Source organism: Pseudogymnoascus destructans, assembly GCF_001641265.1.
Source record: "Pseudogymnoascus destructans isolate 20631-21 unplaced genomic scaffold scaffold_2, whole genome shotgun sequence".
Taxonomy (NCBI): domain Eukaryota; kingdom Fungi; phylum Ascomycota; class Leotiomycetes; order Thelebolales; family Thelebolaceae; genus Pseudogymnoascus; species Pseudogymnoascus destructans.
The window spans coordinates 2,107,791-2,135,487 of NW_020167521.1; the positions used below are offsets into that span (position 1 = coordinate 2,107,791).

At 51.6% G+C, this 27,697-nt stretch overlaps 11 protein-coding genes across 11 annotated transcripts; 5 read left to right on the forward strand and 6 right to left on the reverse strand.

The window, feature by feature from the left end:
• Positions 1–401: 401 nt before the first annotated feature.
• Positions 402–1,317, forward strand: VC83_01298 (uncharacterized protein; the record flags this gene model as incomplete). The annotated part of the gene is made up of 2 exons (XM_024464981.1): positions 402–1,143; positions 1,298–1,317. The coding sequence occupies 2 exons, from the start codon at positions 402–404 to the stop codon at positions 1,315–1,317; spliced, it is 762 nt and encodes a 253-aa protein (XP_024327852.1).
• A 2,396-nt stretch (positions 1,318–3,713) lies between these two features.
• VC83_01299 (uncharacterized protein) lies at positions 3,714–4,188 on the forward strand (the record flags this gene model as incomplete). Its single annotated transcript, XM_024464982.1, has 3 exons — positions 3,714–3,728; positions 3,796–3,870; positions 4,045–4,188. The coding sequence occupies 3 exons, from the start codon at positions 3,714–3,716 to the stop codon at positions 4,186–4,188; spliced, it is 234 nt and encodes a 77-aa protein (XP_024327851.1).
• A 294-nt stretch (positions 4,189–4,482) lies between these two features.
• Positions 4,483–6,010, reverse strand: VC83_01300 (uncharacterized protein; the record flags this gene model as incomplete). The annotated part of the gene is made up of 2 exons (XM_024464983.1): positions 5,675–6,010; positions 4,483–5,434 (listed from the first exon to the last, which is right to left on the reverse strand). The coding sequence occupies exons 1-2, from the start codon at positions 5,875–5,877 to the stop codon at positions 4,483–4,485; spliced, it is 1,155 nt and encodes a 384-aa protein (XP_024327582.1). The 5' UTR covers positions 5,878–6,010.
• VC83_01301 (uncharacterized protein) lies at positions 6,011–9,353 on the reverse strand. Its single transcript, XM_024464984.1, has 2 exons — positions 8,956–9,353; positions 6,011–8,904 (listed from the first exon to the last, which is right to left on the reverse strand). Exons 1-2 carry the CDS (start codon positions 9,324–9,326, stop codon positions 6,249–6,251), a joined length of 3,027 nt encoding a protein of 1,008 aa, XP_024327581.1. The 5' UTR covers positions 9,327–9,353; the 3' UTR covers positions 6,011–6,248.
• A 250-nt stretch (positions 9,354–9,603) lies between these two features.
• Positions 9,604–10,014, forward strand: RPB10 (DNA-directed RNA Polymerase II subunit L; the record flags this gene model as incomplete). Its single annotated transcript, XM_024464985.1, has 4 exons — positions 9,604–9,639; positions 9,694–9,752; positions 9,809–9,895; positions 9,966–10,014. 4 exons carry the CDS (start codon positions 9,604–9,606, stop codon positions 10,012–10,014), a joined length of 231 nt encoding a protein of 76 aa, XP_024327584.1.
• Positions 10,015–10,985: 971 nt separating this feature from the next.
• VC83_01303 (uncharacterized protein) lies at positions 10,986–11,381 on the forward strand (the record flags this gene model as incomplete). Its single annotated transcript, XM_024464986.1, has 1 exon — positions 10,986–11,381. One exon carries the CDS (start codon positions 10,986–10,988, stop codon positions 11,379–11,381), a length of 396 nt encoding a protein of 131 aa, XP_024327583.1.
• Positions 11,382–12,830: 1,449 nt separating this feature from the next.
• Positions 12,831–16,327, forward strand: VC83_01304 (uncharacterized protein; the record flags this gene model as incomplete). The annotated part of the gene is made up of 6 exons (XM_024464987.1): positions 12,831–12,955; positions 13,011–13,218; positions 13,266–13,370; positions 13,425–13,544; positions 13,595–13,757; positions 13,806–16,327. The coding sequence occupies 6 exons, from the start codon at positions 12,831–12,833 to the stop codon at positions 15,236–15,238; spliced, it is 2,154 nt and encodes a 717-aa protein (XP_024327586.1). The 3' UTR covers positions 15,239–16,327.
• TOA1 (transcription factor IIA subunit alpha) lies at positions 16,314–18,852 on the reverse strand. Its single transcript, XM_024464988.1, has 3 exons — positions 18,122–18,852; positions 16,559–17,712; positions 16,314–16,469 (listed from the first exon to the last, which is right to left on the reverse strand). Exons 1-3 carry the CDS (start codon positions 18,239–18,241, stop codon positions 16,385–16,387), a joined length of 1,359 nt encoding a protein of 452 aa, XP_024327585.1. The 5' UTR covers positions 18,242–18,852; the 3' UTR covers positions 16,314–16,384.
• Positions 18,853–18,881: 29 nt separating this feature from the next.
• Positions 18,882–21,264, reverse strand: CDC20 (ubiquitin-protein transferase activating protein; the record flags this gene model as incomplete). The annotated part of the gene is made up of 1 exon (XM_024464989.1): positions 18,882–21,264. One exon carries the CDS (start codon positions 21,262–21,264, stop codon positions 19,435–19,437), a length of 1,830 nt encoding a protein of 609 aa, XP_024327588.1. The 3' UTR covers positions 18,882–19,434.
• Positions 21,265–23,104: 1,840 nt separating this feature from the next.
• On the reverse strand, positions 23,105–24,468 carry VC83_01307 (uncharacterized protein; the record flags this gene model as incomplete). The annotated part of the gene is made up of 6 exons (XM_024464990.1): positions 23,105–23,558; positions 23,613–23,756; positions 23,830–23,886; positions 23,938–24,086; positions 24,168–24,279; positions 24,443–24,468. 6 exons carry the CDS (start codon positions 24,466–24,468, stop codon positions 23,105–23,107), a joined length of 942 nt encoding a protein of 313 aa, XP_024327587.1.
• A 2,212-nt stretch (positions 24,469–26,680) lies between these two features.
• On the reverse strand, positions 26,681–27,464 carry VC83_01308 (uncharacterized protein). The gene is made up of 2 exons (XM_024464991.1): positions 27,196–27,464; positions 26,681–27,137 (listed from the first exon to the last, which is right to left on the reverse strand). Exon 2 carries the CDS (start codon positions 27,080–27,082, stop codon positions 26,693–26,695), a length of 390 nt encoding a protein of 129 aa, XP_024327590.1. The 5' UTR covers positions 27,083–27,137; positions 27,196–27,464; the 3' UTR covers positions 26,681–26,692.
• Positions 27,465–27,697: the final 233 nt, after the last annotated feature.

Here is a 27,697-nt window from a genome sequence, read left to right on the forward strand (position 1 = left end):
CCTTCGAGCAACAGAACCCTGAAACCAGAAACCAGCACAAAGCTTTGAGCAACAGAACCTCCAGAACCAGAAATCGAAACTCAGACCAACCAGAGCTACACATTGAACCAGAACCAGAACCAGAACACCAGAACATCAAATCCAGAAACCACAAGTCAACTCAATACCACACTCAAGCATCAGAACCCAGAACATTATATCAGCAGAATTAGACCTTTCCGTGATGCTCCCTCAACAAGGATATAACCGTGACGGAAGTGCGCTCCTCTTGAGTGGCTCATACGGCCGACAACTGCATAATAGGGCCTTCACCACATACGTGTCTAGTTCCTGATACCAACAAAGTCAGAAGAAGATCCTGACCTCGACAATTCCAAGGACAAGAAGCGAAGCCTGCTATAATGGCATGCGATGCACAAGGACATGTCATCCGTGACAGGAGTCAAGATCAAGGACAAGAAACCCAATCTACTACAAGCAATGAGGACTGCTTAGAAAGCCACACCTACAATAGAAGGGAAACACTACTCGAGGATCCAGAACACCAAGCTACCCTTTGCATTTGGGAGCTTAAAGACCTCTCAGTCTTTAAGCTCCCAAATGCGAAGGGTAGCACCTGGATCCAAGCCCAGAGAGAGGCTGCGCTTCAAATCCAAAAGCAGATGATGGAGGATTATGATCATGTCACCCAGCTCTACAATACTACCCTCCAGAAGAGTCGAGAGGAGAAGGCTACATATGATGACAATATCAGCCAGCTACAAGAGGTTATCCAAGCTCATGAGCAGACAATGGCAGGACAAGCTGCTGTTGTGAAATATCTTGAAAATGAGAAGTCAAAAAGCAGCACTACTCGCAATAGAGAATCACACCAGAAATCCACTAAGATCCCAGACCCTCCTACTCTCACAGACGGAATAGAGCCAGCTTATGACGATTGGAGCATTAAGATAAAGATGAAGCTCGAGGCGAACCTTGACCATTTTCCTACTCCAGCCCTTCAGATGGGTTATGTGCAAAGCAGACTAGGTGGCAAAGCCTCCTCTCACATCAATCCATGCCTTCGATCTACTCAGAACAAGTTTCAAACTGTAGAGGAAATGTTTGAAGTCCTAGATGTCATACTGACATTCGTTGCACTCAGTTTGCTATCAAACTCAAGAGCAAACTTGGAAATCTCCTCCTCAAACCTACAAGTCACTATACATATTTTGGCTTATCACACCAACAACAAGAGCAATACTACTCAACGATTGCTACAACCATCTATGATTCATTACATGTCATCGCTCTTTAGTTACCCACAAGATTGGTTAAGTTATGACATAATTTGTCTATGACATAATTTGTCTATACATAATTTGTCTATAGGGGTACTCTGACCTTGGACCTCCTTTTACTTCCTATAGGCTACGAACCTAAGAGATAATTCTATGGGATTCTCTTACGTCGACTACAGTTACCAAGCCTGGTTAGTCATGGAAAGTCTTGGAAAATGAGAGAACTACACTCCTTTAGCATAAATAGGATTGCCCTTTCCTTAAGAAAGGGCAAGCAGACAATACAGTAAATCGACTATCACATACTTCCACGTCTTTTCCAAGCTTCCAAGCATTGATCTTGTTACTCCTTGTTTCTGAAAAGTCAGTGAGGTATTAACCTCTGACTTACCCCTGAGTTCCCAGACTCAACATTTGTTGCAACTTGTCTGAACCACTTCACTACATCACACACCTGATTGCTGCGTTGTGGAATAGTCTAAGCTACGACCCTTTGGCTCTGTTTTCTAAGACAGTGTGTTGTCTTAGTAAATTCATCCCTTCCTTGGGTGGCTAGATTCTCACATCTGGTGCACCCACCATTACATATCATAGCTTAGAGGTATTGCTGTTGTGTCTTAGGAACTATATATAGCTACATGTCACCTGTTATGGCACATAGCTAGTTTGTACTAGGCCTCTTTGTGTCACTTGCTAGTGGCCTACTGTTAAGGATTCCTAGTTTTTTGACTCGTTAGAGTAGTAAACGTCATACCTGTCATCCTCTAATGGCAGTTGAGGTGGTGGTCCTTCCTCTACTTGTTCTGCTGCATCTTGTAGACATTAGTATAATTCCCACACTTGTGTTTTCCCTTTCTCCTTAGGAATGGACTCCTCAAACTTGTAATTGTTCGTAGCTTATCTCTATAGGCTGTGGTCCTTTATATCCTTCCCCTAGCTCTAGTTGCTCTAGTACTTACAATAGGCTTTCTTGTCAATCCTTATAGATCTCTTTGTTAGGGTGATATATGTTAAAGATTCTTCCTTCTACGATAGCATCCTAGATGTTATATTCGCAAAGTTTGTACTTTAGCCATTCTATAGCTTCTTTTTCTGTGTAGTTCGCTCTACGTAGTTCCTAGTATAGGTATTCTAGTCAGCACCTCATTGTGTAGACTATAACCTCCTAGTCTTGTGTAGTGCCTAGCTAGCTCGTTAGTGGCTTTAGCATAGGAATTCCTTAATCAACTGTGCCCTAGAGCATAGCTTCCTTAAAGGTCCTTACTACTCCTAGTAGCTGTTCTTTAAAGACAGTCTTACTTACACTTTCCTAAACACTTGTAATTAATGCTTCTACAAGCTAGTGAGCTCTTTGACTTCAGCTGCCACCAAGTCGTCACTCTTGTCTTTTCCATTTGACGTGTCGAATTCCTTGAGATCCTAAGCACTAATGCTATAGGTCTCTTTTCCCTATAACGTGGCACATAGCTGTCTTGTAGGGCATTGTACCCACCCTAACCTTGCTAAGTGGCATTAAGCTGTTTGCTATACTTTCGCCTGCTGTTCCCTTTCTTTAGTTGCTTGCAATTTCACGCTAAATGTCTAGGCTTGTTGTAGTTGAAGCAGAGCCATTCCTTAAGCTGTTGCTCCTTGTTAGGATTGTAGGGTTTGCCATTAGGCTTGGTAGCATCAAGTTCTATAGGTTAGGGCTAATGACTCTTGTTTGTCTTCTCTTCTAAGTCTAGTATTAATTAGGTGGTCCCTACTTCTTCTTAAGTTGCCGTTTATAGTGTTAATTGTCAATCTTCTAGGCTAATTCAATCATCTCCCTAAGGTCATCTAGTTTGTTAGACCTAGAGATTTCGTCCTTTACATGGTCTTTTAGACCTGTGTAGAATTGGCTGCAGATAGCCTCATCTCCCTAGTTGGCGAGTGTTGCATGCTATTGAAACTCAGTAGTGTATGCAACTGCTAACCCTCTCTGCTTAAGAGCCTAGAGTGCCCTAACTGCATTTCGTCGCTCAACCACGGGCGAGTGTGCAAGCGAGCGTTGGAGTGAGCATGGGAGCGAGCGAGGGAGTTAAAGTAATAATTTCGAAGAGTAGGTAGATTATGTACCTTTACATACGGAGTAACAACTTGAACCTTGAGCAAAGCGAAAAGTTTGGTCACGAGTTGCTCTAGGCTCTCCCTAGGCGGTCTTTCGGTCTTTCTAGGGGCGAACTTAGCGGACATTTAGTGGAACTCTCCTGTCCTGATTGATTGACAGATTCCTCTAGTGCGGGGCGACTGGGAATTTCTTCCTTCCAACCCCCCCCTCCATCTACGATAATTTGATTTTCCGCCTCACCAAAAAAAAGGAATTCCCACGCCACGAAACCTCCACGCCACTCTCTCCGCACACCTCTCAGCTTCAAGACCACCAAAGTCTCCAACTAACTCAAATCCGCAAATATGGGTGGAGGAAACGTAAGACATTGCCCCCCCCAACCTCCCCAACCACCCCCCGCGCAAAGCTGATCAAAAAACCTCCTAGGGAGCCAAGGCAGCGAGCAAGCGCGAACGCGCAGCCAAAGACGCCAAGCCCGCCGCGAAGTCTCAGAAGAAAGTCGTAAGTCCAGCCACATGATGTCCATCCACATGCCGCCTCGACCCCGTGTGAGCCCTCCGGGTCCTCGTACCTGCGAGTGGTAACCACGCGCAAAGAGGTTTCGTGACTTGATCCGGCGAAGGGCTGGGGCCTAGGCTTTGCTGGGTGATGCTGACGCGATGAACGATACGATAGAACGAGCGGGCTATGGACGTCCAATGCAATATCTGCAAGGCGACTTTTTTGAAGACGAGTCGTGCGCCGGCGCTCACCGAGCATGCGACGAATAAGCACAGCAAGACCCTGCCGGAGTGCTTCCCGAACTTCGTTGTCGCATAAACGAGGACGTCGACAAGACAAGAGTGGAGGGTACACTGGGAGAAGATACGGAGTGAGAGAATGAGTACAACGAGGGGATGGGAGGAACATCACATTTTGATTTTACGGCAGCGATAGGCGCTCTTGGGGCGTCTGGTGGTATTAGATGGGACGAGTTGAACGAGCTATGATATACCGTTTGGTTACGATTCTATGTGCTATCTCTTGACGACTGAGTGCGCCGCTTGCGGATATGGGGTCAATGAGAGTGGATATGGCCAGCTATTTCGAGGACCGACCCCTAACCCTACCCCTCTAATGAGCCTCCACGGCCTTCCCAGTTGCCTCCTCAACCTTCGCCCCCCCAGCCCCCTTCTCCTTCTCCTCCATCTCCCTCGCCTGATCCTCCCTAATCTGCCTCAACAACTCCGGATACCACCTCTCCCCCACATCCGGATGACTCTTAACCCTATTCATCAGCGTCGCCTCCCCAAGATGCTTATACTTCCCCGTCTTAAACGTAAACTCCACATCATCCAACCTCCCCCCATTCCTCTCCAACACCCTCCTCCTCAACTCCCGCAGCTCCTCAGGGATCTCCATACTCTCAAACGTCGCATCGTAACTCACCCCCTGAAAAAACGGGATCGAGTACCGCGCCCCCGTCCCCGGCGCAGGCGACAAAACTCGATGCGTAGTAGACGTACACACGCCCGCCGTCAACGCCTCCATCCCCTGCCCCATAGCCACAACCAGCGTCCCTGCAATCGGCGGGCAATCCACCCACTTCCCCGCCGTATTCTGCACCTGCAAACCCCTATGCTCCGACGCCTGCAACAGGTAGCTACTCAGCATCGAGTCCTTGTGCGGCCCAACGCCGTGTCCCTCCCCCTTGATCCCCAGCTCAGCGAGATCGGGATACCTCACAATCTTCAACTTGTGCTGCTGCGACGCATCGAAGTAGTGCGCGAATGCCTGCGGGGGGAGACCGATAGCCTCAGCGATCAGCGTGGTGAAGAACATGGAGATGGCGCCCATGCGGGACATGTAGTCTTCGAAGGTTGAGCGGAAGGAGGGGAGGAGGGAGGGGGAGGGCCAGAGGTTGGGGGCGAGGAGGTTGTGGTAGAGGGGGTCGGTGGGGGAGGGGAGGGGGTGGGGGGTCGAGATGTCGATTTGTTCGCGGTGGTCGGTGGAGTGGGCGGTGGTTTCGGCGTCGAGGCGGGAGTAGCCTAGGAAGGAGGCGGCGGTTTTCATTTCGATTTTGAGTCTGGGTCGGGTTAGTATGGTTCCAATTGCGTCTTGGGGGTGACTATGGTCTCTCTTCTGCCTAGGTTGATATGCCGCCGTGGGCTCTTATAGAGAGACCTAGATAACCACAGCCTGGAGGGACCAAGAACCCTCATTCGTAGGAAGCCATGATGTCAAATCCACAGCCCCACTTGAATTGTTTGCGCGGCACAAGTATAGCGGGGTAGAAAACGAGACATATGAATAAGATGGCACCTACTTCTCCTCCAACGGAATATCAAAGAACCCCACCCCCTCCTTAATCACCCTCTCCGTCAACTCCTCCGGAATCCCCGCATTCTTCAAATACAAAAATCCAACCTCAAGCAACGCATGCCTTAGCTCCTCCAGGAACTTAGGTTTCGTCTCTGGATCCCGTGCCAGTGAGAGGTCGAGGATGGGGATGGAGCCGAATGACGACATTCTCGGGTTTGTGCACAGATGCAGGCGTTGTCAGTTGTTGTCAGCAAGCTACGCTTTCAATATGAAGTAATTAAATACTCGATGAATAGTATGAAGGAGAGAAGGAGCGTGTGCTCCACCGGATTTACATTGTTAAACCGCGGTTGTAAACTAGAGGCGACGCCGAGCCATAGACGCGGGGTAAGGCGTCATTCCCCTCTTATCATCACGTGCTACATATTTCATAAAAGGGGCAAGGCAAGTCGCCCTATGGGGGTTGTTCAAGTGTAGTTGAATGTTTGTTCCATTCAAACTCTACAGCAGTGCCCTGCCAAGACATGAAAGTACTCCTCGCTATGTAACAAAAGATGAACCTAGAACACACACACAGCTCACTGAACCCCAATCGGCTTGGTAGAAAATAGACCCGCGACCTGATAGAACATCTCCTCGATAGGCGGGAGAGCGAACGAAGGTCCAATGTCGAAGATATTCGCGAGCTGCTGCTGCGAGACAACTGGCGCTCCATCGTCATCGGCGTCCTCCTCGATTGCCTCAACATCAGCCATCTCCTCTGCCTCCGCCTCCTCGACAAGCTGCATGAGTCCCACAGCTGGCTCCTCAACCACAGACTCGAGTCCGAGATCCGCAATCGACTGCGCCATCACTGCAGACGCCTGGCTTGCCTTGGGCGTAATAGTGGCGATCTCAGCTGCTGCGTCGATGGCGATGTATCCTGGCGAATTCGCTGAGGGGACAAGGGCGGTAAGCAGGTATGGGAGGCTCTGTGCCATTAATGGGGCTGGTCGTACGGCCTCGAATACAGCAATCTGGCTGTATACGCCGGCTAGAGTGCCTGCGATGTGGACACCTTCCTTTTCTCTGCCTTTGCATGGAAGTGCCACGGCGAATGTCTTGCTTTGTCTGTCGACGCTCAAGTGGATCATCTCTGCCTTTTGCTCGAGAGTGAGTGCTAATTGCCTTGAGCCTAGCCTGATGCCGTATTTTAGCTCGTTTGAGACGATGTCGTATACGCGTACTTCATCTGCCACGGTGACGAGGTATTGGGAGACAATCGCCATCCGCACAATATCGCCAGTATATGATGTAGGCCGTGAGTATTTGACAGTACCGACAGATGGGTCGACGAGGTGAATCACAGCGTCATGTCCGCCAGTCAATGCAGCCGCGAGTACCGAGCCATCTTCAGAGAATGCAAGACACCCGTGATCTGGTCTTTGCGGAGCACCAGGAACAGTGACTTCAACTTCCGAAACTGGTTTCGGCAGCGTAACCTGGCCCCGACAGCTCCAGCTAACCAAAGCCTCTCCATCCTTCCCGCGAACAGCGATGCCATCACGCGTCCTGGTCTTGGGTCTCCAGATGCGGACAGTGCTGTCTTCGCCGATAGTAGAGAAGGCGTGAGAGCTGGGATCTACGACAAGGTCGAAAATTCGCCCAGCGCCGTAGTTCTCAGGTCCCATCGTGTGAGGGGCATCGATCCGGGAAACTAATTCCCAGGTCTCGGTAGTCTCGCTCCACTGCCAGAACTTTAGGTAAACCTCGCGGCGCTTGCGCTGCTCGTCGGCGAGGTTAATTGTCGAGTGGCCTAGGTACTCTAGGTCGCGGCGAGGAGGCAGCCATTCGTCCACGGTAGCAAGCCACAATCCGTCATGGCTGATCTGCATGTGAGTGACTTGGGGCTCTGAGATGCGGTGGGCGTTGGGCCCAACATTGATATTGGTGATGTTGGTTCTCGACAAGGCCTGGCGGGAGATGTTGTGTGAGGATGCGACGTCGAATGTCTGCAGGTATGGGGTGCTGAGGATTTCCTTGGACAGAGGATTGATTTCTTGGTTCTCTCCAACGGCTAGAAGCAGGTGTGATGGTTTGAGGGGGTTAATAACTGCTGGTGCGTGCTGCACAAGTATCCCTTCGCGCTCGTCGTCCTTGACTCTTGAGACCCTGGCATCTAAGGAAACTGAATCTCTAATGACTTGGGTTTGAAGACCAGATATGCTGGCGGTAGGCTTTAGCTCAGCGGTAGAGAGAATCATGGCAGAGTTGTCAGCCAGGCGGACCGCGTAAGATGATCCAGTCGGGGATACGACGATGTTATGGATAGCGGCTGAAAGATGGGGCAGGAATTGCTTCTTTCCCGTATCGAGTTGCCACAAAACCATGACCGTCTCGCTGCCACCAGAGATGATATAATTACCATCCAGCGACCACTTGACACTCTGGACAGCCTTTCTGTGCCAATGCATCTTGCGAGGTAGCATATCAACAGCCGGTTTCCCGGATGCGACGGCATTCTGTGACTGAATCATCTTCCTCAGAAGATCGTTGTGGACGAAAATGGAACCCTTCACATCTCCGACCACAACATCCACAACACCAAAGGTCTCTGCCTTGGACTTCGACTCCTTAGACTTTGACTTCTGGCTCTTGTCTGCGGAGGTGACTCGCACGTCGATGGAGGAAATGTAATCGGTTGATTCGAAGACGCGGAACTCGTATCTGATCTTGTCCACGCTGTCAAAGTCGGTGGTTCTGAGGTTGGCCACCAGGACTCTCCTCTCGGATGCCGCAACAATCAAACTTCCGTTCTTGACGACCTTGAGAATATGGATGGGCTGCGTAGAGGTGTAGATTGTCCGTGCAACAGTTGGGATGTCGCTGCCAGGCGGTGTGAGCTCGTGTGCAGTTACTCTCCACCCTCCGTCGCGGCGCTCTTCAGTCGTGAAAACGATATCGCGAGTTCGACCAGCGGATGTCATTGAGGATGCCGTCATGTGTGTCATTCCCATCGACGAAGTAGTCCAGAATTGATCTGTCCCACTTCCTGAAACCCAGTTGATGTGATATACAGCTCCATCTGAGCATGCCACCCAGATCATGCTCGGGTCCGTCTCCGAAAGGGCGTACGCAACGATGCGTACATTGGCTGGCCTGGAGCCGTTGACGCTCAGGTCGATGGAGCGGTGTAAAAGCGAAGTTGCCGTCGAGTAAACGTGAATTGATTGACGGTGTGCGACGATAAGAAACCTATTACTTTTATTAGCCACTGTATAATCAGAAGAAACTGTGTGCCCTTACTTTTCGCCCTCTGTAAATAAAGGGTCTACGTCGATCATTCGCCCTCCAATCGGTGCTGAGACTTTCCAGTCGGAGTCCTTCAATTTGGAAGCCTTTGACTTGGATGCTTTCCTTGCCTTTTTCTCATATTCGTCTTCTTTCTGTGCATATTGCTCAAAATCTTCTGCACCAGAAGAATCTACTTTGTCATCGTGGGCACCAGATCCATTGACCGTTGCGAGCTCATTTATAGGCGCAAAGGCTGCATCCCATCCGCCGCCGGAAATCACAGACGTTGGAGCATCTTCCAGAACATCTGTAGTTGCTTTCGCCCGTTTAAGTGTTTCGACTCCCTGCGCCGACCCTCTCTTGCGCTTCAGAACTGAAGCCATTTCGTTGTCAGAGGTTGCCCGTAGCTGGTAAGTTGTGACGTTCCGCCTCGTGAGCACGTACAAATTGGCTCTGGGGAAAAGTAAAATAATTTTGGCGCTAAGATTGTGGCAGCCTCGCGATTACAGGCTGGTAACGGAAAAAGTTGCACGAAATCACCGCGCGCGACCAGCACAGTTATCTTTACCCTCCATTTCTTCTGCGCGACAACGTCAACGTCGGAGCAACGACACAAAAGTCAGATTTTTATAGATCTAGTCACGCAATTCAGAAGTCGCGATGATTATTCCTGTGCGCTGCTTCTCCTGTGGCAAGGTACGTGGATGAATTCACCTCCTTGGCCACGCCTCTTACTGACCGCGTGGACAGGTGGTGGGTGACCTCTGGGAATCATACATCAAGCTACTGGAGGATGGAGAGGAGCACGGGTGAGTTTACTGGATGATTATTTCGGTGTTACTTCTTACTGACGCCCTCTGGACAGAGACGCAATGGACCACCTTGGCCTCAAGAGATACTGTTGCCGCCGCATGGTCATGACCCACGTCGATTTGATTGAGAAGCTCTTGAAGTACGACCAACAACCTAATTATAGGATATATCCCTTCAAACCAAAAGCGCCTATGCTAACGGTCTCGCAGATATAACCCTGCGGAGCGCGACACTCGCAAAGCTGCGTTCGATAATTAGGATTCTTTGGCTGGTTGGCGTTTACACAATGGGGCATGGTGGAGCACTCGCAAAATGACAAGGCGTTTTTGAAGACTCCAGGATGGAATAAACACCTAAGATAGGAAATGGTAGAGAAGTTCTCCGCTTTTGGGTCTTTTATCTGGTTCCGTTTGTGCCACGAATATCGGATGGCCATGGTTCGGGCCGCATGGCCAAGGTGTATTAAGCGGCTGGTCGAGAAGGATCCTTTGGGTCGACAACGAGGTCACGCAGTGGAAAGACGTTAGGAAGGGCAGTGCGCGACCGAGCGAGCTCCATCGGATTGGCTACTATTAGCAACCTGTGGCATATGGTATATCAATGGATGAAGCGTGACTTTGATGTCCTGCAACAGCCTGGGATTTTGTCTCAGATTGTTTTTGTTGGATCTAGCCTCTAGTGACCAAACTATGTGCATTGCCGTCGATGAAGTCCAACAGTTGGAGGCAATAACGCATGCATGCACGAGTAAGCGCTGAAGAATTTGCGTCTAACCCACGTACACCGCTTAATCGTTTACACATAGCCGTTGGAGATGAGCAGGAACTGGAGAAGTATGCCCACTTCGACGTTATCCGGATTTGAGGGTCAATTGCCATCCGATGGAAAACCAACAGTCCTGCACGACTCTTGCCCGACGATGCCCTAGACCGCCACATCTCTCTCCACCATGCATGACCATGTGTTCCCAGACAAGCATACTTATTTGACCCGGGTCCCGCGGCTGTACACGCGTTAGCCCAGCGGTTCTGTAATGATCATCCTTCTCTGTAATCCCACATGAAGGGGCAGGTGGGAGGCCTTGAGGTAGGCGTTGGGGGGGCGGGGAATTGACGCAGTCATGCACAATGCTTGTAGGAGTTGGCATATCCAACGTGGTATATCGGATGGGCTAACTCGATAGATTCATTGTTGCAGCTTGCCGCGGCGCTTGCAGGTGTTTTCTGTAGATGTGTACTGTGAAGACTGGTCGCACCCGCGCGTCAGAACCTCCATCGACGCAGGAGCGAGTCAATGTGAGGTGGCTTGAGACAAAAGCAAGCCATGGTGTACTGTACTGTATTTCAAATGGGGGACCCCGAGGGTCTCGTCTTTCAAATCCCAGCTGTCGGACCCACAAACCCATCATCCAACGTACTGGATACAAAGGAACGACCAGGGCACGTAAGAAAGGCTATGGATCAGCCCATTGTCGCCAGGGGGGTTTGTTACCACCGGTCGAGCAGGAGAAGGGCAAGAAGCGGGCTCAGCCGCGGGGGCACACTCGGGCAGACTATGGTGGTGTGAAGGCGTCAGTTTCTGGGTCGGATTCAGGTCAAAGGAAGGAGAGTCTGGGGGATTTCTGACATACAATTGGTCTGAAGCAGCGCGGGATGAGCCTACGCTCGTAGCATACCATGATTGGCATTCATCCGCCACTGAGTATGTACTTTTCCAAGCCGTGTCACTGGATTCTGGGCGTCAGGGAAGGAAGCACCGACCGGCACCGACGGTACTGTACTACTACGAGAACAGTACAGTACGAGAAGAATGAACACCGATCTTGGAAGGATTGCAGCATGGTTGCAGCATGTAATCCGGTATCGATCCAATTCCTTCATCGAAGGGTTGGGGTGCTGGACGGCGTCGAGGCACGGACAGATGGACGAAAGTGCATATCCACCAATAAATACCAATAAATGGGATCTGGCGTCGATATAAGCCAAGGAATGCATTGCCTCTTGCACCGGTGAGAGTATTGAGAGTATTATTGACAATCGCGTGGGTTGTGGCCTGTAACTAATCCTCTGCCTGCTCAGATTTCGATTCTTTTGTTGTTGTACTGTACATGGCGGGGCCTTATCCATCGACCATAATTATCCATCCACCCATCGAGCGGCCCCCCTACTGTGCTCTAAGCGCCGACATACCTGCAACCTCATGCGCTGTTGAGCCCCTCTACCTATAGCTTGACGCTTTTATTGGCCGTTTGTTTTCCCTTATGCGACCTGCCTGGGAGACGCGCATCTGCATCTCTGACTGGTTCCCCTCTCTTAAGGATAGAGCAACTCTTCCCCTGTGCACCCAACTGGAATCCACCCTTTGTCTCTACCTCCCTACACGCCAGTGCTTCGCAATTACAGCAGGCCGCCGAGTCATACACTCCAAAACTATGTCCCGCGACTGATTGATTCGACGAACCGCGACAAAACAGAGCACAGAGCACAGAGTGATCCGAACTGACTTGAGGCCTGATCAAAGAGCTAGTCTCGCATGCAGGGCAGTGCTCAAGCACTTGCGACCCCACAATCAGCCAGGCGCACCAAGCGCAGCAACAGCTGGAGTAGTAGCTCAGCTCTCTTTTGTCTCTGTACGTCGACGACACCACTTCCTCGAACCGGACAGCGCAGCTGCATTAGATCAAGTGGTCAGCTTTGTCTGCAGTGTAGCATCGTGCATAGATTGCACGAATAGCACCCGGGCGGGCCATCCAGGGCATTCATATATCGCTTGCCACTCGATACTTTTAAGCTACCAACCTCAACAACTTTTTTTTAACTCCAAAAAGCCTTAGATTTGAGACCCAAAGCAATCAGCCCCAGTTCCGCCAGGTCGCTCAGTGGCAGCCAGCAGCAACCCTGGAGCCGGCTACCTTTCCCACGGCCCAAGCCAACGCCCCCGCCTCTAGTTCCGAGGATCACTCCCACTCAACAGGAGGCGGTGTTGGTTTGCAAGGCGCCGCTCCTCAGATATCTATCAGAGATTCCTCGCCCCAAGGTGAATCCCGAGATCAATCGACAGACCCATCACCAACAATGGCCCTGGAGTCGCCCTTGATCTCGTCGCCTGCCAACATGATGTCAGCCTTCTCACCATACACCGAATTCTCGTTGTCTCCAAACTCGCCAGCCATGCCCAACACCCCAAGGTTCCAGTCGCTGTATGTATAAATCATGTCGGCTAGAATATTGGCCCATGCTAACAACGCCACGCAGGTCTGCTCGGAGCTCTACTGATGCCGCCTCGCTGCATCCGAACTCTAATGGGGGTGGCCGATTCTCTTCCATTGATGCCCCAAGCCCAAGCGATATGGTGGGACCATCGCCAGTAACGTCGAATGGCACCGAGACAACGGATATAGAAGATGATTCTGTGGAGGAAGAACCGGAGGCAGAACCCGCCCCCACCAACACAAATGGACAAGTTAGTAGGGACCTGGACCCTGAATGCGCCAACACTAACAGTACCAGAAACCATTGAATTCGTTAACCACTGTCCTGCCCTCTCACTTCCGCAATAAACTTGAGGACGAGCCAGCGTCAGTTATTCATGCGCCGCAGGGTTATATGAATTTTGTAGGCCAACTTAGAACCAAACTGAAAGATCCACCCAACTAACGGGCCGGCCAGGCGAATACAAAGAATGACAACCCCCCACAACAACCACCGAATATTGACCGGTGTACACCCAAGCCTTTCCACCACGAAGGTGGAGCTCTCACAATCAATTCCTCGCATAGCGGCGATAAGGTAATTGCACTATGATACCATTCACCCAGACATCTGCTAATATTTAACAGACGATCACTCCAAGCCCGGTATCACCGCCACCAATATCAACCGATGTTGCGCCTACATCCTTTACCCCAGATAATACCACACCAAGAGCTCAAACGAGACAAGAGCTCGACCTGATTTCAGAGAGATCTCGATTACGTTCAAGCAGCGCAAGTAGTCTAGAAGGTATGTTTGGAGAGCAAGTCTTTCGGAAATATAACTGACATATATCAGGTATCCCCGAAGATGCTAGAGAGTCTGATGAAAACGCTGATGACAACCAAGGCTTTTCTGCCCGCAATGACCCTGACTACGATGTGAATGCGTTGAAAACGGCACTCCATGAATGCTGGACACTGTGCAACACACTGGCCAGTCTAAGCTCTATACACCGAGAAAGAATATTCAGTTTCTCGGGGACTGGCGACACCCACGAAAAGGCGTGGAAGTGCTGCTGGAAATTATGCCAGAAGCTGTATGATAACCGTGACGACCATCATGATTTCCAATGCCGACCCACTCTCGACCTGTGCCGAGAGTTTTGCCAGGCACTATTCGATGTGCGGGAGCGCAACAACGATCTCGCGGACTCGGTCCTGCGAGTCAGTTTTGAATTGAACAACCATCTTTTCAACACTCATGATAGGAACCTACCCGAGGCTTTCCGTGAGCGGACGCTAGATTTCTATATCACGTTATGTCATCGTCTGATGAAACAGAGGAGTGACCAAACACAAGAGACTGATTCTCTGCTCCGCGCGTGCTGGTCTCTGGCTGAGATGCTTTTTAGCCTACGCCAGAACCGTCTTGAAGGCAAGGACGCCGATGAGGAGCTTCTCGGCTCAGCAGTACAGGCCTGCTGGGAGCTCTGCGATCTCTTCCGCGAAGGCTGGACACAAGTCCGCCCAGAGCGAGGGACGCCCCGACCGAGCCAGACAACCTTCACCCAATCCTTCGACCAACTTAATCGCTCTTCCCACTCCACACACTCCCACCAAAATAGCAACAGCAGCATGTCCAGCATGTCTAGCTTGCCGAGCATCCTCAAGCGCGTCGAGCCGCGGCGCATCGAACCGGAGACCCCCACCACCGAATTCGAAGACACGCCCATCTCACCAGAAGACCACTCCCCATCTATCCCCAACATCCTCGTCCTCGGCACCGAGAACGGGCGCAGTTCGGCCCGCTGGTCCAGCAATTCCTCCAACCTCTCCGGCTACTCCCAGGGCAGCAACAAGACTTCCAGCACAGCCAAGGGCACCACTTCCGAAGATGTAAACCTCACCCGCCTCAAAATCCTCATCCTCAAAGCCGCCATGAATGTCGGTTTCGAGCGCAACCAGCCCTCGAACGGCTCCGTCTCTGGGCCCGCAAACGCACTACAGGCCTACGTCAAGGCGCTGCCGACGGGGAGTTTCGGCTGCTTACCTTGGCACGCGAATTTACTGGCCAGCTACAAGGACCTCATCCTCAGCGACCCCACGTTCCGCAGCGCGGTCACGCTGCCGCCGCAGGGGAAGCGCGCTAATGCCCTTGATGTCAGTAAGAGCGTTGGCTGGATGATGAAGAGCGGGCAGTATCTCTGGCTGAAGGACTTGTACTGCCTCGTGTTTGGGTTCCAAGTTGATGAGGCCGAGAAGCGCAAGAATACCGGGATTGTTGTCTAAGGCTCTGAAATATTCCGAATCGGGATCGAACACCGCAGATTCATAATTCCTTCGAACGGCGAGAGGCATATGTGTTACCGATACACTGGTTTGGAATGGGTTTGACCATAGTTCCAAATGAGGCGGTACCAACCCCTTGCGCAAGGGGTTGGCACCGCCTTAGTGCGAAGAAGAATCGACTACATTAAAGGGCATACACGGCACTCCGTCTCGGGCAGCACATCCCCGAGCAGAGAATGAAACGAACACATCCATCTATCCATCTATCTATTACTATTTTTGCGACGATCTTTTCACAGCATCTACTACTATCTACATACATTTATAGTCGTTTCAGCGTTCTCGGCGGTACTGTTGCTTGCTTTGCTGGATACCCCCCCACCCACCTACTTCTCACGAAGTGGGTATGTTTGTTTTCTCCCCACATGGGCGTAAAATCGGCGTCTATAATGGGAGCGGGCGCTACGTTTTTTTGGGGTTTTTTTTTTGTTATGGTTATGGTTAGGTTGTTTTCTGGTCGGTTTGGTGACTCGGCCCCCCCTGACATGATTCGGGTTTCGACGACAGGGATTTTTGGGGGCCGATGGGAAGCGAGGGGTCGGAGGTTTGAATGGATTGAGCGAGTAAGTGTAGAGATGCCATGGGGGAAGAGATCTAAAGGGGTTGAAGACTGTTTGTAGTTCAGAAGCATTGCGGAGAGCCTACATATCTATATCTACCTACACGCACATATATCCCTATTACAAGTTACCATCCGCCCTTCAAGCATAGAAGTCATCGTCTCATTGTTATGTATCTTTTATTTCCTAAACTAGGAAAAACCCGAAAAAAAAGGGGGAATCCGGAATCGAAATAAGAATCCGTTGAATCCATCCTCAGCCTCGCACGCTGTTAACGTACACACACCCACCCGACCCACGGCCTTTTTTTGTTCGAGGAGAAAAGAAAAGGAAAGGGACAATTTCTATTTCGGGATCTAGAAGTACAACCTTGTTTTTGAGATAGGGAAGAAAACCCTCTCTGTACAATTTCTCGCTGTTTCTCATGCTTCAATTGAACCTGAGTAACCAACCAACCAACCAACCAACCAACCAACCAAACCGAACCGAAAATCGAGAATCGGTGAGAGAGATCGAGCGATGGGAGTTACCACTCGTACTCCCCCGACGCCTTGTGAAAGACGTAGTCCTTGCCATTAATGGTCAAGACACCGTCCTTCATAACGCACTTCCTACAACAACAGTCAGTAAACCGAACACTGAACACCCAACACTGTAGCCGCCCGACAAAGTTACACGGAGAAGGCGGGGTAATGCGTACCACTTATTCTTGACCCGTTGCACCTTGTCATACATGCACAGCATGACCTGCGGCGTCTCATCATCGCCACTGTCGTCGCTCTTGGGGTCATCCGGATCATCCAGGTCAGAGTTGATGGCGTCCTCGTCGTCATCCTCAGCCTTCAGCACCTTGTCATCATCATCATCGTCATCGTCACCCCCATCCGTCTGTCCCACATCCACATTCGTCCTCTCGCGTCGGCCACCACTAGACCCCTTATGCTGTTTAAGCGGCAACATCAATCCACCCCCCTCCATCGCCTTCCCCCTCGCCTCAATCTGTCGGCGGATCAACCCATCCAGCTCAACACGCCCCATGTTGATTTCCGACCCATCACCACCAACTTGCTTAATAACGCCAAAGTGGCGATGACGGTCCTCATCCTCGTCGTCAGCACCACCATCAGTCTGCGCATGCTGCGCCCCATTGGGAGCACCCTGCCCCTGTTGCTGTTGCTGCTGAGCCGCAGCTTGCTGTCTGGCTTTCGCCTGCTGTTCCAGCTGCTGCTTCTGGTGCGCTGCTTGCTGCGCTAGTGCCTGCTGGTATTGCGACGGCGTCATCTGAGGCCGCGGGATTGATGGTGCTTGTGGTCTTTGTTGAGCCTGGTGCATCTGCTGTTGCTGCTGCTGAGCCTGCTGTTGGGCCTGCTGCGGGCTAGGCTGCTGCGGAGGCTGCCCTTGCTGCTGTTGCGGCTGACCCTGTTGCGGCATCCCCTGAATGGCATTAATACTCGCCGCAGCCCTCGCCCCATAGCTCGCCTGCAAATTCAGCGCCGCGCGCTGCTGCGCCGTCGTCGCATTCCCCATCCCAGTGTACACGGGCGGCATGCCGCCACTCTCGAGACCAGGCTCCGCCTTGATGCGCGGACCGGCGTTCATCTGAGGCACCTGGGGCATCTGTGGGAACTGCGGCGCTTGGGCTGGGATCAGCGGGCCGGGACGGTTCATGAACTGCCCCTGTTGGGGTGGAGCATGCTGCTGCTGTTGCATGGGAGCCGGTGTTGGCTCTTGGGGGTAGGACATGCTGGAGGGGATATTCGCCATGTTCTGTTGCTGCTGAGCAGGGGGTACCTCTGGCTTCGGGTCCCACGGAAACTGGGCCACGTTCAGCGCCGTCAACTTTTGTTGCCATACCTATTAAATCTCCATTAGCACACATCCTACATCAATCCCCCAAAAGATATTAATTCAAATGCAAAGTATGAGTTTCCGTCAAATGGCTGTGCTGTCGTGTTCCAGTCATGTGAGGCTGGGCCCAAAAGCGCGCTAGTCCAAGCGAGACCGCATCTCCCTGTGATCATAAAAGCGACCATATACCGCTGGGCCCCCGCTGATTCTGAATTCCTCGCCTGTGCAGTGGCCAGCGCGCGCAAGCCAGAACAGCAGCCACGACAGCGCAACCCGACGACGACGACCGACTGGCGCGCCGATCGGGGTTTTCGCATCGCTCGTCGGGAATATTTGATACGAAAGGAAATGATGATGCGATGAAAATAGGTCGCGATGGGGAATAACAGGTACAGCAGAGATGGAAGGAACTCACCCGACTCAGTTCGTCGAGCACACTCTCGTCAACGCCACCCTCCTCGAAATCGACCCTCGAACTATCAACAACATCGCGGATAATCTGCTGGTAAACAGCTCCGACCGTCTGGTTCGACATCTTGCCGTCTGGATGGGTTCGCTATGAATCTGGGTGAGAGTATAGATGGCGCTATGAATCCTGGGTGAGAGTATAGATGGTGATGTCGCAAGAGGTCGTGTGCGTTGCCAACTCCTTGTTCTACCTGCAGGATGGACGGGTGAATATGCAATCCAGTGTCGAGGTGCTCGATATTCGCCTGAAGCTACTCTTCAGAAACCCTCCAACGATGTAAATGCAACCGTCTCGGCCCCTTCACAGTCTCCTCTGGTCCCCAAGCGAACCGTACAAGGAACCCAGCCGATCTAGCCTCCCTCCTCCACCGCGTGTAGAGATCGTAAGCCGGCGAGCCCTCCCTGTCATTCAAAAGCCCCCGTAATGCCGCGCTGAAATCACTGGGTTTATGAGTGTTGAGGTGAGCTAGAGGTGTTGTGGTCGTAGGCCCGTTCTGGGATGTTTCTGGAGAGCTTGCTCGGCTGGTGGACTGATTGATGGGCATCGCTCGCTTACATAACCGGTGAGATACCCTCACTAGTTCGCCGAGCAAATCGTCACGGGAGAACAACGGTTTTACTGTAGATTCAGTTCTAACAATCATAAAAAACTATGGTTTGCGTATACATATTATTGTCGTTATGGTTATTGATACATCAATTGACTCTATCCATTGATATTTACATCTCTTCACTGATCCATACATGCTGTGGTCCACCCCAACACTCCCCACACCTGCCAGTAGCCGCCCCCGCACTTGACACTGCAGATCTCAGACCTGTATTTACCACCTGATGATAACATGAAGAATCGCAAATAAGAACCAAAGATATCATGGTTAAGCCAAGAGATACATTATCACATACCCCTAGCTAATCACAAAACATAGTCTACAACACTTCCCCCCTCTCGTGTAAGAAACAGAAAACAAATTTCGAAATCATAAGAACCCTCATCCATCATCGTCCCCAGAACCCCCATCCGTCGTAATATCCAGATAATAAACATGCTCGCAAAAGACCAGGTGAAGCACTTTCGGCCATGGACAATCAAGTGGGAGAAAAACCGTCATAATCCCCATCAACTCCACGCTCAGGAAACAAGACCAGACCCCGCTAAAGCCAGACCCAAATCCTATTTGAAATTTTGTGATACTTTACCTGCGCCCCAGGCGTGTAGGGTGCGCATACAGCGAGCAAGCTCGGTAGATATCAGTTAGTTTAGCGGATGGTCATCTGCTTGACCATCTCGGCCTTGCCAGAGGCGGTGCCGGCGACCGCAGAAGACGCGGCGCCAGCCTTCTTCTCGAAGACCTTCCAGAACTTGAGGGACTCGTCCGCGGCGGCGGTGGCGAGCATCTGTCCGTCAGGGCTGAGGCAGCTGTGGAGGACGCGAGTCTCGTGGGCGGGGATCTCGACGTTGCGCACGAGCGTTGGATAGCTCCAGATGCTGAGAGAGTTGTCGGGGAAGCCGCTGGTGCTGACAATCTCGCGGTAGTGAGGGCTCCAGCGCAGGGAGGTCACCTGGGAGCTGGTGTCAATGCTGTTGACGCGGGCACCAGAGGTGGAGTTCCAGAAATGGATGTGGCGATCGTAGGATCCGCCACCGGTGGCAAGGAGGTTGGGTTGCCATGGGCACCAGCTGATGGCCTTGACGGCAGCCTTGTGGTTGGTCTTGGTGAACTTGGGGACGGAGAGGGAGCGAGCGTCCCAGATGGAGACAAGGTTGTCGTTGCCGCCGGTAGCGAGCTGGGCACCGTCGGCACGCCACTCGAGGCCACAGACCTCGGAGGTGTGGGAGATGAGCTCGGCGGTCTTGTGCTGGGCGATGCGCACATCGTGGTTGAAGACGAGGCCGCTGCGGACACCGGTGGACAGAGTGTGCTTGTTCCATCCCATAACACCAACACGGGTATCGTGTCCGTGCATGCTGCGGAGCTTGGTGCCCTCCTCAACGTCCCAGATCTGGACCTCACCCGTGCCGAGTCCAACGCCGACGTATGCTCCGTCGCCAGACCATTTGACGCTGCTGACATAGGTGTCCGGGCTAGTCTCAAGAAGAGAGCTGACGGTTCCGGACTCAGCGGACCAGACGTAGACATTGCGCTCGAGGCCAATGGCAACCTGGTTGTTGGAGCTCCAGTCAAGAAGGTTGAGGTAGTAGTCATCAACGAGTCCAGGGGCATCAAGAACACGCTCTGGGGCAGTGGCGACACGGCGTCTGAACTGGGCAGTGGTAGAGCTGGCAGGCTTGAGAGGACGGTTGTACTGGGAGCGAAGGTCGATTGGCTTGGACGACTCAGGAGGGGCAGGCTTGAAAGCAAGGATGCGGGTGTTTCGCGAGATGCCGCAGGCAGACGCCAACGAGTCTTGGTAGGCAACGGAGTTTGGTGATGGGCGAGAGTATGTGGTCGCTGACTCCTCATCGGCAAGGTTCAGGCCGTCAAAAGCAGCGGCAACATCGTCATCAGCGCCACGTCCACCGACGTCGAAAGCGGTAGCAGCGGAAGCAAGGACCGAGGATCCATCGCCATTGCTGGTCTTTGGGCGCTGCTTGTCCGCAGCATCGAGCTTTCCAGAGCCAGCTGTGACAATGCCGGAGCTAGCAGTTCTGTTTGGGATGAACCTGTCACCGCCGTATGAAATGGTGGTCTTGTTCGACTTCGTTCGAAGCGGCGCCTTCCTCGACTTGGAGCTGGAAGGGGTCTTGGCACCAGTGCCAACGAGTGTGAAATCCGAGACGCCGAGCTCAAGGGCGCGGCGAGGAGTTGCCACAACGCGAGCAATGTTCGACTTTGGAGAGTCTCTGTGCGTCCTTGACGAGGACTTGGTGAAATGTGCGGCGAGGTTTCCGCCGTAGGTGGACTTGGATGCGCGGATGCTCTCGTCCTTGGAAGCGGGACGCTCGGGGGTGAATGGAGACGAGTTGTTGACTGGCTGGGCCATCGCTCGCATGCGAGGAGAGGGGGTAAGTGGCATCCGGCCGCCGGCGGTCCTCGAGGAGAACATGCCGGCGTGGGACTTGATGGGCGTGCACACGGCGGTTGTCATGATGTGCAGTCGGTGATTGATCTCGGTCGAAAGACAATCTAATGTATCGATCGATGGCGAAGATTCAATAATCGAGCGAGCTCCAAGAGACTCAACCTAATGGTTCCTGGTAGTGTGTGGGGTTAGTATATTCGGTTTTTGTGCTCGATAATCGAAAATGGCTTCGTGAAGAATGGGCCACGGAGGCGATCAGTAGGCTGGTAAGCAATACTGATCTAGTGGACTTTAAAAAGTATTCTTGATAAGCTTCGAGGATGTTTGGTAGAGCGGTAGAGGATGAGGAGATTAGGGGATATAGAGTGTACAAGTGAAGTGGTGAGAAAAGTGTGAGAGGTGAGGTGTGGGCGAGACTTTATGGGCTCTCGTCAACAAAACAGGTTGGCACAGCAACGACCCCCAGGGTAGCACCTAGACTAAAACGAGCCAAGTCGAAGTGCTGGCCAGACGACGACAACAGTAAAACCAAAAGAAATTGGAGGGGTCTTCGTCCATAAGTATAAGAATTATCCATTGCACTTTTTAATGATTGAATTGATTTATTTTGTTCACAGAAACCGAAATACTCAACCACCACCAAACATCGCCGAAGTCGGCTCACCGTACCCTCACCATCTCAGCTTCTTGTAGCATGTCAAACTTGATTGACTATTAATTGGCCTATTCTATTCATATACCTCTAGAATTTGTTGTCTAATCCTCCTCCCATTCCGTGCCATAATGCTTCAACGCGAAAGCTGCCCAGCCATGTGTATCTCCCAAATGCGAAAACTCCAAACTTCTTTGCTTCCCATAACCATCAAAGGCATCGCAGTAACCAGACCCAGCTAATCTAACTCAACCACCGCCCGCTGAAGTGAACTATCACGAAAGGATCCTTACAAAAAATCCATCACAATCTAGCCATCCATCTCTTGAACACCCCCCGAAAACCCTAGCTACCCAAATGCGTTTTGACTTCGAAAATGCCGGTATTGCACGCAGACGTACTAACTACAACTCCTCTCCCCCGCATTCATTTCTCCAATATTTGTCTTGGCCGTGAGATCGCCGTGCAGACCCTTTGTGTTACCTCCCACCGTCCCATCGCATCGGTCGGTCTGCCTGGTCCGGTGACGTCCGCGTCATGGCTGAGGTGGCAGGTCACCATCCGAGCGTCTCCCGCCCATGACCAGGGGTATAACCCGCCGCCTAACCCCCAAAACCGAAGTATCTGCCGTCAAAAGTCACATCTCGCCCATCTCGCTGCACGAACACGTTCCACGTACATTCCACCACTGCTGCTTGGTATCTCTTGTTTTCTCTGAAAAATAATATTATTTTGAACCCTTGTTACCTGCTGTGTCCCAATCCCAGGACGCCGGATTGCTGAGACATTCTCGCGGTGCACGACGTATTACTTTTCGTGTGATGTCACCTTGGTCTGCTGCATAGATTGACCGTGACGAGATTTTAGGCCAGAGGTGCGGGGTCGTCTCGAGCCCAACGATCGATCGTGTGTGCGCTTTAGATTGCATCAAGCTGTTCCAGATCGCGGTTAGTGGCATAAAGGGCCGAATACGACAGAGCACAGAGCCTACAGGCCCGACGATTCACTGATTCTCGGCGTGTCTGGCCGACAAATAAAAATCCAGTCCTCACAAACCGAGGATGTATCGAAGGTGGGGGTGTCGATACCAAAGTCAGGGGTTGCCTGTAGTAGCGGGGCCGTCACAAAGCTGAGGCCGCGTCGACACTCTGGTCGATAAATTAAGACTGGATTCGGATTTGCGATGCTCGCAGAAAAGTGGCACTTGGCCCGTGGAATGCGACGATGCGCTTATTATGTGAGGTATGGCGGGGTTCAAGCGGGACGGCGCGCTGTCCATATGTGCATTTCGCAGTAGACCTCATGCCTCTTCGTGCAGATCTCCCTCTTCACGTCCGCAACCAATCTTGCAACGCGGCCCCGATCCCAATTAAGGATTCTAGTCATAGGACCCAGAGTCAATGCTTCAAGCCCTTGACACAAGCCCAGGTTGAACCACCTGCCGATATCCTTCTGGTATGCATCATGTGGCCAGGGGTTGAAAGGTATCTTGATGATTTGTTCTTTGATTCCAACAAATCCCGTATTCTGGAGCATTGATCCAGTTTCGGTATTGTAAGCCATCGGCTTGTAGGCCTGCTCAGTCGCACTCATGAGGTTGTTCGCCCACTCATATAACGCGGCATTGCGGGGAAGGCTGCCGTTGTCGCATCTAGGACTCAAGTCGATCTCGATATGCTCTAAATAGCCGAATTGGGGCTTGAGATGCCTATGAGCTGAGTAAGCAGCAGTCCAGTGCCATGTCTACAGGTGTCTAACATACCGAAAGATATTTGCGTATAGTTCCTGGTAACTGGATATCGAACCTGCCAGCATCCGCAGATGTATCAAGTCCCACGAATCCATAGGAAGGCCTTGCCAGGTTGCTTCGAAATCGCGTCTCCTAAACTGAAGATTTGGGGGAATGCTGCGCAATCTAAGTCAGCCTATGGACTGCTGCATGAGCGCGGCTAAGGCAGGTGCGCGGTTGGAATGCTTACGTTTGCGGCTGTATCAGTGAAATGTCAATTCCCATAACCTCAGCGCTGGGATACTTGCTGCAGGATCGCTGTCAGCACTGTGCCAGTTTGAGGGAGCACTATTCTTACTCAGCCATGTCAATCGCCCATATCCCAGTCCCAGTGCCCAAATCCAGTATCCTGTGCCCATCGTAGTTCTTGTCGTATGGTGCAGAGGAGTGCTCGCCTCGTGCTACAAGGAAGAACTGGTGGAAGATATCCATGCGATCCTTCTCTTCCTGTGCGCGCGCAAGATGTCAGTCCAGTGTGTGGGGGGCTTGTGAAGCTGCACGAGAAAAGCTTTGTGAGGGGTTCCGTACCTCGTCGCATGGGAACATGTAAATGCCCTTTCGGTAGCCGTGATACAAGCGCCCATTCTCTTCGTAATCGGGGGGGTTGCCAGCCATGGTATGCTGCTGATGAGGGTGAGTACTAGGCGCCAAAGATATCTGTCAGTGTGGCTGTCCATGAATGAAGGGTGAGCAGCGTGGTGGGGGCAGAGGGAAAAGTGATAGCGAGAGAGGGGCGAGGCTGGTGAGGAATGCGATCACTGATAGGGACTCGATTGGCACATGGGAAGGAGGGAAGCACGTACCCATTGGTGGCCATCACTACGACCATTGAGCCAGACCTGGGAGGGGACAGTGTCTCAGGATGCTATCTATGATGGCGACATGAACTGTGTTTTCGGGTCGTGGACCTTTGCGTTTCGAACGAAACGACGGGTTAAGGTAAGGGTTTCAAAAGCTTTTAATAGTAGAATAGTAGAATAGTAGAATAGTAGAATAGTAGAATAGTAGAATAGTAGAATAGTAGAATAGTAGAATAGTAGAATAGTAGTGGAATAGAGATTCGGTGAGGTAGGGAGCTGGAGATCGTTGTGGTGATGTTTTATAAACCAAAAAACGTTGGTAGTGAAGTAAGGGTCGCGTATCTGAAAAATGGTGCGAGGCCGGTGTGAGGGGTTCTTGTGGCGGCGGAACGGGGAATGGGTGGATGGGTGGGTGGGTGGATGGGTGGTGCAGGAAGGTAGCAGGCTACTTTTAAGTGCGAACCTGATTCCCAAGCGGCAATTGATGGGGTTGGCGTCTAAATTATGTCGTTCGTCCCCCGTCGATGTTGGCTTGGCTCGCACGGATACTCTGGGTACTCTGGGTACTCTGGTACTCAAGTACTCGAGTACTCCAGTCGGTATTATCGTACTTTTATACTCCACAATAATTGCCAGCACCAGCTAACTTTGTCGTTGAGTAGCTGTTTGTTGTAAAATTGATGTGATTGTGATAGTGATAGTGATAGTGATTGTGCCTTGCCCCCTGGTTTCGGTACATGCACCAGAGGAGCGTTATTCATGCAGCGAGCTACTGTACCTTGCGGTATGTCTGATTGTGGGATTGTGGGATGGGATTGTGGGATGGTGGGATGGGGGATTGTCCCAGTGGGATTGTGGGATTGTGGTCGACCCAGAAAGTTGCCCCACGCAGTGTGTGTTTGCACCGTGGGCATCTGCCCTTGTCAATATGTGCTGGCATGGTAGCGTTTACTCTAGCGTTGTTTCGTTGCTCAAACTGCTGCCGAGCAGGGGCTATCGGACGGTGGTTTTTGGTGGAGATTTGGTGCTGATGTTGAGAAAGTGAAGGCTCTTGGCGACAACGTTTTGGTGACGAAGTATGGAGAAGAGATGGATGGATGTTAGAAAAGGATAAGGGGGGAGGGCAAGGAGGGCAAGCCTCATAAAGTGCATATGCGTGCCATGGGGTGAAGGCGGTTCGCTTTTGATATCCCATCCCATCCCATCCCATCCCATCCCATCTCATCCCATCCCATCTCATCCCATCCCATCCCATCTCATCCCATCCCATCCCATCCCATCCCATTCAGCACGGCCTCGCGTTGGATGTAACTCGATCGTCCCATTTCTCAACCTAGCGTACTGCTCGCTTACATCAACGACCGATATAGTACTCCGTGATACGGGTACAACACCCCTCCTCCCCAGCCGTGCACGTACACGTACGTAGTGTACATAAGAGTTGCAATCCATTGCACAGATGTATACCCTTGCTACAATCTGCAATCGTGTGCGGAATCGTGGTGTGCGGAATCGTGTGACCGGTACAACAAGCAACAACGATCCAAAAGACAGCGAGCCAGGTAGGCGGGTGGGTTGCCCGTCGCGTCATACCTTGGAAACCGGGCATGATTGGCTCCGTTCCAACACAAAAGACCATATGCCTCTGGGGTAGGGGAAGGGTAGGGGAAGGGTAGGGGAAGGGTAGGGGAAGGATAGGGGAAGGGTAGGGGAAGGATAGGGGAAGGATAGGGGAAGGATAGGGGAAGGGTAGGGGAAGGGTAGGGGAAGGGTAGGGGAAGGGTAGGGGAAGGAGAGTCTCATCATTGACTGTGCTGATCTCATACATGTCCTCGACCTCGGTCGGTGCTTCAGCCGGGCGTAACGCGGCGGAGGGGGTCGTCGGGTTTGGGGTCGGTGCTGGTGATGGTGATGTCTTCATCATTGTGCGTAGAGAGTATAGCGTGTCTACTGTATTGGAATCTTGAACTGCCAATCTCCTGCCTATGATTCCGGGCGGACCATCGTTCCGGCAGGTACGGAGTAAGGTCGGGCGAAATGCCCTGATGCATCGGGATCAGAAGGGCAACTACTGCAATCCTCAAACATACCTAGTCATGTGCATGACAAAGTGCCAACAAGGTGGTTTCGGCCCCGGAAACATGTTTCAGAGTGCTCTGGGCGCTTGCGGATATGTGGAGGACTTTACCAACCGAACGACCGGACTTGTTGAGTCGGCGATTTTGGGACGAGAGACCTCGCATCACTCAAATTCTAATATTTTATTGGCTTCTGACATGTGCTATGGTAGCTGTGGTAACTACATGGTTTGTTGCCTACTTCAGCGACGTTCCAGAATGGGATGTTTCTCATGAATGCTGGAACGGCGCTATGCACTTCGGCAACAAAAAATGCCACGACGATGCAGACGGTGTTGTGTGCAACCGATACAGATTTTCCAGTCGGTCGGTATAATGTACACACGGAACAGATTTTCCGGGCGTTCGTGGTAGGACTTAGCAGCCGAACCAGGATATCCTTCAGCCAGATGCTAGTTTTCAAAGAAACAAGTGTAAAAACTTGGAGGAGGTGCTTGCAAGACACTGCGAGAGCAAGCTGGTCAATATCATCGACCTCCTTGAAAATAGCAATGAGAATCTCCATTGGCAGTTGGACAAGTGGGTGCACCACGGCTTGCGTTTTGCAAGGTATTCAGCACCTGGTAAGACGTAGTTAGTATCACCCGTAGAGGTAAAAGTAGCTTTTTTAATGCTCACTTCGCTTGGTACTGTGGATTTTTTTCACGGCCGCGCGAACGGGTCGAAATATTCCATGTTGACGGTATAACAGGTGTCTCGGGGAGGTGGAAGACGGCAGACAAATTGCTGTGTTGTCGAGGAGCAGGGGCTCTCCCAAGGCGCAAGGGAGTTTGTTTGTAAAAATCGCATGCAGCCGCCTACGTCAAGTGATCTCTTCCATACATACATCCAACATCATAATATATTCAACTATAAGCGCAAAACTGTCATTCCAACATCGTTCCAACACATCCGCCTGTTCCAGCTCCAACAAACGCTAGGACGCCCCTTACCTACTGTTATGCCTTATCCCTTACTTACATTCACGATAAGCCAAATCAGACCTTGTAATAACTTGATAATCGGCTGGATAACCTATAACGTATTTGTACACCGAACGGTCCAACACACCAAACGGTCCACTTTCCTGTCTAATTTACCACTTAACCTTCACAACCACTTTTCTCCCTCATTAAAAATG